Below are 11,191 nucleotides of genomic sequence, written 5' to 3' on the forward strand. Positions count from 1 at the left end.
TTTGCAATACTTGGTACTTGGTACTTTGCAATACTGGTATCCGTAGATACCGTCGGTTTGGAACTGTCGCAAAGACTGATATTTTCGTCGGTATTGTCAGTGACTTGCTCCTCGTGTGAACTACGGCATCACGATCGGTCTTGTTGGACTGAATGACACTTGTCCACGCTTGAAAAACATCCCACCTTCGCTGTCTCCGTTGCAAGCACTGACATTGTCTTTTCCACCAGCACAGTACATTTTAGTTGCTGCTTTAGTAGTTTCCCTACGTTAGACTATACGTTCCAAACCAAATCCAATCACGGTTCCTTGTGATCCAATAATTTGACTTTCATCAATATCCGCATTCCTAATAGTTACTGGTCGTACGAAGTTTGTTATGTTTAAATCAGATTGTAACTTTAGAATTGCAATATCGTTTGCGAAAGTCGAGTAGTTATATTGTGGATGGACAATCATTTTCGCCAAATTAAACTCTTGTTGGCCCTTAGTGTTGTGCATCTCTTTATTTACGGTCACCGAACACAGGTAAATCATTTTCACTTCTAACACTATCACCGTTAACAACACAATGAGCACCTGAAACAGCTATGAGATGACAAATTTGTGTGTTCCTGAAAATTTTAAAAATATGATCACTAGGGAGGATTGTGTTGTTGTCAACGAAAGTCCCCACAAAGACCAGTTCCGATGAGCATCAAGGCATGCCATTTCCCTGGTTGGGCTTCGACACCGTTATGAATGAGCGAAGCAATACCGTCATGAATTTGAACAATATCAATACACTCACATAGTAACAGGACGAGAAATAAAACATGGCTCAAAGAAACAGCCGTCCTTCGAATTTCACAATTTCTCCACGATGGTATTTTAAAACGTGACATTTTGTTCCAACGTCCGCACTCTTCACTAGCACCAAGAACAGATCTGCACAAGTTGAAATCAAACACACAACTAATGCTGCCTTGACCTTGAGCGGTTAAGGAACCCACCACCCTTGCCAGCTAGCTAATCGAAGTAGAATGCCTGTTGGTAAAACTAGTTTTAACGAACGATTTGTTGCTTCTTTTTGTGTATTTTTTTCTATCGACTTTATGGCGTTAACATATTCGGCTCTCTCCAAAATTTGCATTTCCCCAAAAATAGCATACCTAAAACAAAAAAAGACAAATTCCTTTATCTGATCCATGAGATTGATTCAATGCAATGTTTAGATATTAAGTTGTTCTTGATTTAAATGTCGTTTTAGGAGTGAGTACAAAGTGAAAATCAATGCGATATGAAAGTTGTATGCAAAGGGTTCATTTTAACATATAAATGGAAGCATAGAATTAGAAGCTTTACAGAAATGTACCAATAGAAGTGAAAAAGTTTGTATATTCAACCTTAAATGTGAAACCTTAAACCTTAAAATAAAATGTATTAGAAACTTACATCCGAACTATTAAACTTATAAAAAATATTTGTTCTATGATTATTGGAGGGTATTTGGATAGCTTGGTTTGAGTTTCCGTAAAGCATAAACATTTCAAGCCTGCGTTAAATCTTGTACCGATATTGTATTGTATAATAAAAAAAAATCTACATTTTTCGACACTCAAAATGACAACAGCTATCGTGTGACTCTACTATTATTTTTTGCGGCTTTATGTATTGGCTTTTTGCTTTTCATGTGATGTTTTTTTTATGCCAGGTCATCCAACTGATGTTTAGAAAATAAGTGTCGAGAAAACGCGGAGCGATAAAGACGTGGCCACACAAATGAAATAAATAAAAAATACTTTTAAGTTGATAATAATCAACTTGATATAATTTGTTTTTAAAATGCATCGATTCGATTAAATGACACCAATTAGAGCATAAATAGTATTTTCGGTAAAAGAGTAAATGAGGCCCCGGCCTCCGTTTTTTCGGTCGGGGCTACACTTCTTGGGATACATCCATTCGTTAATTTCGACCTACAAGTATTTGCGTCGTTATGTGAACTGTTAATACTCGGCTAGGCAATCAACATCAGAAATTGAAATCAGAATCGTACCAGTTGATATTATCATCATGGTATATCAGCGTGACCGAAATACACAACTAGTGAGTAAATTAATATTGAATAAAGTAAAATTAAATATAATTTCCTATTGATCTTTGTTGAATTTTTCCTTTACTTGTAAATTTGCTGTATATGTGAATACACTATTCTTAACTTATTTCGGAAATCCAAATTCGCAAAGGACGTCTACATTTTTGCTTAGTGAATAACATTATTTTTAATTTGATATTATTGCATTCTCTTAATTGTTTGCGTTGTGTAAGAAAGTTAATGATATTTATTACGTTTATTGTTCTATAACTTTTTTTTTCTACTTCCATTCACGGTCGATTGTTCCTAATTAACCTTCATTTGGAAAACAATTGCATGAAGCTTAACTAATCTATGCATTTTTTGCCAGATACAATCCTTACATAAAGAACGTCTTATTACAGCAATTTATTTCGAAAAAAAACCCTTCCTAACCATTGGCCTTGTGGGCACGATAAGGGTTTTTAAGTAACCCTCTTCTTAAACGGACTATGGGTTTTGCTTTTGGTTCTCGCCCTTTTCCCCAACCGCGGCCAACCGATCCTGGTAAGTGGAGAATGGTACGAGTGGCTCTCGACGTAAAATAATTGACGGTTCCCTTGCACACGCGGCCCGGCCGAGGCTAGCGGCAGGCAAGCGTGCCCGGATAATGAAGCGGCCTTATTAAGTATCCTGTCCGGAATTTGTGCTAGTCTCCCCCGTTTCGGCGATCCGCCCCGATCCTCGGCTGTTTCGCCCTCCGCGCTGGCAGGAGCGTGGAAATATTTCCTAAAACTTTTCCTCACCGGCCCGAGAACCGCCCGCGAGAAGGACCGACCGATGGCGATGGCACTTACCTATGATCCTTCCACTAAAAGCACAATGGCGGCTCATTACGCTGCTTTGCTTTTCCTTCGGCCGGGCCGGCCTTGGAAAGAGTTCGGATACAGTCACCAAAACTGACCGGCCGGAAGATAGGCGCTGCCGATGCTGATAACGATGGTAGTCTATGCTGCTCTTGTGTATGTATTGTAAGCATCCGTCCGGCACCTCGGGAGGGGACAGCATACTTACATGGTCCTCTGGGGAGCAGCGTGGTGTCGGAAATTAGTTAAAAGTTCGCGTCAAAAATTTAAAGTACGTGCTGGAAATTTCCTTCTCCGCACGCGATGGAATGGGTAGGGTCTAAAATTAGTATAGCTTCTGGAATGTTAGGGCTGTTCTCTAGGCATCGTGTCCGCAGAATTACGTTCAAAATTTCGACACAAACCTATCCAAATGAGGTCAACAAATAATAGTAAAATTATTTGATCATCAAAGCATCTTTTCCGTTTGCTGAAAATCAGCTTTCTGGACGATCGGATGTCCGCTGGATACGAGTATTGAGGCGTATCATGGTTCATTATGCATCCCCTTATTTTTACGACATATTTCCAAAAATACTGTTGATCTTGGAAACTGCCGTGTTAAAGTTGGAGAGACACAATTCTCCATTTGATTAATCCCATTTTGTTGGACGTTTTCTTATTCAAAACTGAGCTTGATGATGTTTCATTTTTACTTTATTTCGCTCAAATAAGCGAACGCCATTTGTCAACGCGTTTTGGTCCGTGTGAGATTATATTCTTTTGCCCATTTTTTTTTCCAGCAGTGGGGAAAACTGGACAGTCTCACGTTTAACGAACGGGACTCGCTCGCGGGGAGCGGAAGGTGCGTCGTCGATTTCATTTCAAAATTTCCATTAATTTACGGTCGGCCCGAACGGGAATGATAAATGTATTTTTGACGTTTTTATTGCCTCATTTTCAGCTGCTCCCGTGTCAAGCTCAATCCGCGCTTGGCGCCCTACAACTTACTCTGGACGATAGCTTCGGTTCGGCTTTATCACCGAAATTCTCGGGTGTCCTATGACCGAAGGAAAAAGGAGGAGAAGTATTTACAGACCACGGGAAGAAAAAGGTGTGAGAGTTGTTCGCAGTTGAATGAGCTATATTATGCAATTATGACAAACGATGTTGGTTGGGAAGGCATTTACGAATTTTTACTTAGTTAAAGAATGATTATGCCAGTTTATTATGATGGTTAACTTTTGTACTCCCTGATAAAATTCATTGATAAAATACATTGATTTCTTAAGAGTTCGTCCAATCGGAGTCCTATCGATGTACATTCAAGTTTAATTGAATATACCGTTTTAATAGTTCATTGTAGTCAAACACAAATACACATAAAATAGCATATCACTGCATTCGTAAATCGATTTTTTAGACATTTAGTGAAAAACTGATTGTTCCAAACATTGATGCTTGAAGATTATAATACAGAGATATTCTAGAGATAAAGGATAGAAGTATCCAAGTGTGTATAAGTAAACCGACCAAACCACCTGCAATGCAATAAGATGCATCACTTAATGCCCTTAAAGCCAAAAACATTCTTTTATGTTTTGAATAAAAGTGTTTTTCATTTAGATTTTGCAAAATTATTAAAACATAGCGATAGTGGTTTTGAAAAATACAAAAATAATTAAAAATTAATTTTAAATTACAAATGACAACACTCATTTCAATTGAAATCCCAATTTTATACAATTTCGTTGACATTTTATCGATTGATTATTGCACAGGAGCTCTCAGTCGCCGTACATGCCTCAACATTATTCTCAGCCACCATTGGCCGCTAACCCCGTCTATCTTGATTGAGCGAAACCGGAACGGCATAAGGCAAACTCCGGTTGTGGTTTGCGTTGTGCCACTTGACAAATGTAAATCATTTTATATTCCCATAATTGGTACAATGGTGTTGATGCGAGTGCCATATGGTTTTGAGGTGGGCCAGTGGACGTGGTATGTGGGCTTGTGTGTGTGTGTGTGTGTGTCGATGCCGGCTTTGGAAAATGGCCGCCTGTTAACCATTTTGTGTGCGAATCGCGTTAGTCATGAGTGCTTCACCTTGGCAGCTGTTACCCCGCATTTTCCGATATTCAGCGAACCACCACCCCCCCGGGTGGAGAATGGAGTACGCCAGCTGGAGCAAAACTTTTACACCTGTATCCCGGGAGAGCGATGACACCGTACTGCAAAACTATAGCCGGCCTAGTCCGGGACGCTAATAAATATATAGATGCTTGTTGTGCCGGCCGTTTGCATCAAAGGGGGTTCGGGAAGGGTCGGATGTATGCTTGGCGCACAAAAGAGGCCATAATTTAATCCATGGTCCATTAAAGAAATAAATTAATTTATGTTGCACAATCTCGATGACGATTGCGTCGTTTCGCTGCAGCCGGCGCCGAGGATTTGCAAACCGATATGAACCTCCTTCCGGAGGAAGCGGAGGAAAGGCCTGGTGGACGCCGACGAGCGCCGTGTGGCAAATTGCAATCCTATCGCTGATCCCGGCGTGTCATCAATTCTTACCACGTGGTTTAGCGGCAACTTGATCCCGGCAACCGTGCAATTGGCAGACGGACAGCTCAAGGCTTTGCTGTCGGCTGTGGCTCGGTTCGGTTGTGGCCGTCCGCGTTGGAGTCACTCCTTGAGCACTCACACACACACACACACATGGGCATTCACGCCGACCAGGCTCGTGCAGTCGGTTCGCGAGTTTCGATAAGAAGTGCACGATTGCGGTTTACCGGAAGACAGACTTTCGACCGACCCGGCGTGTGTGTGTGTGTGTCGTGCTGCTGCTGGTGGTGATTGTGGTCATTTATCATTTGAACCACCAGCAGTGTGGCTTACGGCTCGGCTGGCCCACTTGTGTGACACCTGTGCGGGAAAATCCCGGCGACCCGGCGATCCTTTTCCGATCCAGCGGAAGGATAGTGACAGCTAATGCTTACCACCGGCCTGATCGCCTCTCGGGGAGGGTGGATCAATTGAAAGACATTCGGTCAGGATTAACATGCCGGCGTCACCGGTGTTAGGAAAAACAGATGTCTACTGGGCGGCCGCGAGTGGCTGGGGGGAGGAAGTAATTGAAATTGCACGGCGATGCGGTTTGATGTTTCGTTCGGTTTTGGTGCGGTGCGTTCGATGCAAGCAGAAGGAATCAGATATCCTGCAGCGATCAAATGAGCCACGCGGAGCTTAATTGGGTACGGCTTTAAGGAAGGGTGTGGCGGACGGTACAACTCGATGCGTTAATAGCTTGTTTTCAAATCTTAAGCTCTCCATTAGAGATGTGGTCTTTTGGGAAGACCACGGGAAGGAAGGATGCAGGTTGCCGTTAAAGTGACAACTGGGTCGCTTCATGCTGTCATAATACAATTCATTAATTTGTTGGATTGTTCCTATTGATGCTGAAGGAATGTAGCTCTTACTTAGCTTGCATGAATTGATTGATAATGTTTACACTAAAGCTATCACCCAGTGGGACATATTGCATCTCTTTTAATTGAATGTGGCCAGTCTTTAAGGAGCTTCACTGAAGCTATTCCGTTGTGAAGCTTTGCTTTATGACTGGTCTAAACTTGTTTCACCGAATTTTAGCAGTAGGGTAGTATTTTACGTCAACCTTAAACAACTTATATAATGTTTAAATATTATATATTTGTGATGATGGGATTGATGTAGAGCAAACATCATTTCGAAAGAAAAAACCATCAGCATCAGATGTTGTTTCTTTTAACCGGCTGGGTATTTAAACCAAAGAGCAAATACCTAGTAAGCCTTAGGGGACGCATGGACGAAGACGCTATAGAAGAAAAACTTGCCAGTTGGTATTCCAGCGAATTAAACTTCCTACGTTAAATTATAATAACACCATTGCCACATTTAAAGTGCTTCCATTCCACGAATAAGACTTGACTTTTAGTGAAATTGAGTAAATTTCATTGAAATTAGGGAGACTTCAGACAAATGCGGACTGAACAGCTGTGAAATCCTATTCTTTACGGTTAATTGACTTTAATGTGTTGGAAAGGGTGATATTGAAACATCGAAAAAAGTATAAATTTTAAAGTTCAAAAGGAAAAATAGTGAATTAGAATGAAAAAATCTGTTATATCGTGGATACAAGCTGTCTTTTTTACGATGGAGACGCCTAGTACCTTTGAGAGTTTGCATAAGGGTTTATTTAGGATTTATATAATTTTCGAATCAGAGCCGCAAATAATCTGTACTCTTTTCTATAGTTTTGGAACTAATTTCGCAGCCATAAACTGCGCATTTTGTAGTGCAACGTCTTGAGGTCAATCGTCACGTTATCGGTAACGCGTAACGGGGTGTAAATTAACCATGTTTAAAAATAAGAAGATTATGATGATTGATTCTATCTAAGCATAAATGTGTGCTTTTGATTCAAAATACAACATCAAAGAACATGTAATGATAGTTTTTCTTTTTATGTTATTTGAATTAAAACACATCGGGATTGAATAGCAAGTGTACTTATTTAAATGATGACCAAACTTTTTAGCACAAACAAAGATACGTAAATTGTTTTGTTATGTTTTTGTATTTCATAAATTTTCGATAGTCTCGCTTCAATGATTAGGTTAAAAAAAGGTTACGTTTGAAGAGTGATTACTATTCCACAGTTTTAAACATCGTGAGAATTTTCATAAAATACCCTACATAATACATTTTCTCTATTTTTCAGATAGTTTGTAGTTTATGGCAGCAAAATGTGTACAATTTTTAGTTGATTTTGCTTGGTCAGCCACATGTGTTGTGTATCTTATCCCCAATTGTGAACGTTTTATATTACCAATTCTTTCAACATTCGTTGACGAACGCATTTAGATATTTGCTTGATTGCTACAAGTTTAAATACATATAATATTGCTCCAAAATTCAGGTGCAATTTACCTTACCAGCGTACATCGCCATCCCTTCGCCAACCTATCGTTCCCGTGATTATTGTGTGTAAAATGAAATGCACAAATGTTTCCTTTTTCGGAACAATTTTTACTCGTCCCATAAACAGGACATCTGTTGAATCTCTTAAAATACCCGTCACAGAATCTTTTCGCAAAACAAACGTCGTGTGGTATCTCAATTTCAAACAATTACACCGGTTCGAGACCGTACTTCGTGTGAAGCTGATACATCTCGTAGATCATCGCTGCCAGCTCCCGATTAAGTGGTTCCCCGCCGCGGACCCAGGCGTCCGCCATCGCTTCCTCCTCGGAGAGCATCGGCTCGGTGAAGGACATCTCCATCGGTTCGTGCAGCACCATCAGGAACGAGGTTGCAATATTGAAACCGTACGAGTAGTATTCCGCCAGCTCTCGGTGGAACGATTCGTAGCTGAGTATCGCATCGGTTTGAAGAAGGGATGGAAAACAAAATTGGAAAATAAAGCATCTTAAGGCATCAACGAGCAGTCGGGCTGTAAACGCACCTGAAGTACGGAGGCAGTTCGACCGGATCCTTCACGCCGACAATGCGGGCCACCGTTTGGGCCAGCTCCTGGTGGTAGGTTTGGAAAATGGTCTCGAAATGGTCCTTCCGCACGTCGTACCCGGTCGAGTTGGCCAGGAAGGAGGTGTAATCGATCATCGGCGATGCGTAACGCAGGGTTTGAAAGTCAAACATCATCACTTGGGTGGGTCTGGCGGGATCCTGCAAGCGGCGGAAAGCGAAACGAAACGATTGGCGTGCCGGTTAGTTTGGGGATTCGGTCGGTTCCGTTCCGATTGTGCGCCCGGGCCCGGGACCGTTGTTTACCTTGGCATCTTCATAGCGGAACGCCATGTTGTTGCGCAGGTAATCACCATGGCAAATGACGGCGAGCGGTTCCTTCGGCGGTACCTTACGCTTCGAATGCTCCCAGCCGTCGGCGACGAGGAGGGCCAGCTTTTCCAGGTACTCCTCCGGTACCAGCTCCCGGAATTGGCTTTCCTTCAGCGATTTGATCGCACGCTTCGTTGTAACGGACATCATTGCTGCCCACGTGGCATCACAGTCGGCCGCGTAACGAGATTCCTTAAATTTTGTAACGATTTCGTTAAACTGCTCACGGCGGGTCTCCTTCATCCCATAGCATTCGCCGTGGAATCGTCCAAGTTCCTTCACTGCGGTTTCGTGGGGGGAAATGAAAAAGGTTCCATCGGTTTCAGCAAACGCCCGGCAACAACAAAACAACCATTATTCGCAATTATAATCCAACGAGCGAGCTGTGCACCGTAACAAACCTGCCAGCAAAATGTAATCCAGCGGAAGGTTGACAACCATTGGTGCCATTTGCCAACCAGCGTAGGTAAAATCGCTCATTACCATTAATGCTACCGTTGGTTTGCGTTCGCAATGGTAGTACCTGTGGAAAAGAGTATGAAAACGAAAAAAAAAGAGTAAAAATCAACAAGTGGTAAGAAATAATAAATGCTCGGTAAACAATTACTGATGGAGTTTATGTAGGTAGATTTTTTGTGTCGTATTTTCCTTTGCTAATGGCATTACCTTGGGTATAGCTCTGTTTTCGCAAGAGCTGGAATGATTTCCGTGTAAGCGATCATTTCGTTCTCGAAAAGCGTATCGAACTGGCAACTCCGGTACATTTCGTCATTGCACTCCGGGGTAATCTGGCAAAAAAGAATCATTTGTTAGCATATCAGCAGGCAAAGCAGAAGTTTGGTAATTGACGTTCGTTTAGTCTTTGCAAGCTTTAATCCCGACGAGTTTTTATTTACTCCTCTGGCGGTTGTTGGTCATGCCTGACTTTAAAGTTTAACAATATTTATTCCCTTGAAGCTCAGTGTCCCGGTTCATCTTTTAACTTGGGTATAATCACATCAGCCGCACCCAAATGTTGTTTTATCTATTTAAAATGTAGTGTTCTAGCTACTAATTATTTTTCAAGCTAATAATGCACAATATGTTTTCCTGTGAGAATTTTGAAAATTGAGAAACCAATTTGCTTTATATAGTTATACATGTGTAAATTGTGCTAACTGTAAATAATGTCCAACTCACTATCTTCCAGGAACTTTAATATATTTTGATTTTGCAATAATTTCAATTTATGCATTTTATAAACAACCTAAATGGTAATTATTAGAATTAGATAGAAATTGATTTCATGTCTTTCTGACTTTCTTTTGAAATCCCATGTAAATCATGCACAAAGAAATTATATTTCGAAATGAACAGGAAGTTAGTTCAAAACGATGTTTACAGTGATACACAGTACAGTTTTACGGATAAAATATGCGTATTATGCACTTTTTTCAACATGGTATAAGTAAAAGCGATATGAACGACTTTAAATATTAATGTTTAAAAAATGTCCGTCGTAGGATCAAAATAAGCCAAGAAAGTTAGATATAACATGCGGAAAAGTTTAAAACATATTGTTGGAGTGAGACTGTTAGAACTTTTTAGATCATTAGAATCATATTTAAAATACATATTTCAATTTGGTCGAAAGCCACTCGAAATCATGCCAACAGCTTTATCTTTCTAACTGAAAGACACAATGCCACAAAGAAAAGTATCATCAAAGGAGTATGATTCCTCCATATCATTAAAACAAACATGTTACTAGCCCATCAAACGCTGATATCGTGTAAGCAAAACGACGTTGTTTGAATTGCACCGGCATTATTTCTTCGTTATCTCAACCGTGTGTGGTGACGCAGCACTTCAAAGATAATAGGGCAGAGCACGCATCTTCACATTGAATGATCGTCACTTGTAGCCCCTGCTTACCTTCACAACCAGATGTAGCGTTTCGGTTTTCGGACCGGTGCTTGGCGGCTCTGCAGAATCCGCGCTCTGCTCCAGCACGACGGTTACCTTGAACGGCATGGTGAGCATAAATCCGCTGGCGACGAGTGGCTTAACCTCCAGCGACTTCAACTGCACCCCGCTCTCCGGCCGGCCGTCGGTGAAGTTGATCACTCCCCGGGCAACCAGATCCGGGATGAGTTCATCGCGCAAGAACACTTCCTTCCGTGTGGTTTCGTTCATATCTAGTTGCTGGACGAAATGGTGTCCAACGATACGAGCAGCTGACTACTGATAAGCGCACACAGGCGCGTGCGGTTCACAAATCACTGATTCTTTCGATCACACACACGCACACCTCGGCGGGAGGAGTGTGCCACCTTCACTAAACAGTAACAATGGGCAATATACAGCTAACAGCAGGCTTCCCGGGGAAGGGGAAACATCAATAAAAAGCTGTTCAAAT

At 41.4% G+C, this 11,191-nt stretch overlaps 1 protein-coding gene across 1 annotated transcript; it reads right to left on the bottom strand.

Moving 5' to 3' along the window:
* Positions 1 to 7,561: 7,561 nt before the first annotated feature.
* LOC131258845 (uncharacterized) lies at positions 7,562 to 10,968 on the bottom strand. The gene is made up of 6 exons (XM_058260234.1): positions 10,708 to 10,968; positions 9,460 to 9,581; positions 9,195 to 9,316; positions 8,728 to 9,074; positions 8,402 to 8,622; positions 7,562 to 8,307 (listed from the first exon to the last, which is right to left on the bottom strand). Exons 1-6 carry the CDS (start codon positions 10,966 to 10,968, stop codon positions 8,067 to 8,069), a joined length of 1,314 nt encoding a protein of 437 aa, XP_058116217.1. The 3' UTR covers positions 7,562 to 8,066.
* Positions 10,969 to 11,191: the final 223 nt, after the last annotated feature.

The sequence above is a fragment of the Anopheles coustani genome, chromosome 3 (genome assembly GCF_943734705.1).
Source record: "Anopheles coustani chromosome 3, idAnoCousDA_361_x.2, whole genome shotgun sequence".
NCBI lineage: Eukaryota > Metazoa > Arthropoda > Insecta > Diptera > Culicidae > Anopheles > Anopheles coustani.

Coding starts and splice junctions, on each gene's coding strand:
- LOC131258845 (XM_058260234.1), bottom strand. CDS start 10,968: ATGAACGAAACCACACGGAAGGAAGTGTTCTTGCGCGATGAACTCATC. Junction 8,623..8,727: donor TCCGCTATGAAGATGCCAAG/GTAAACAACGGT, acceptor CGCCGCTTGCAG/GATCCCGCCAGACCCACCCA. Junction 8,308..8,401: donor GAACTGCCTCCGTACTTCAG/GTGCGTTTACAG, acceptor TGCGATACTCAG/CTACGAATCGTTCCACCGAG.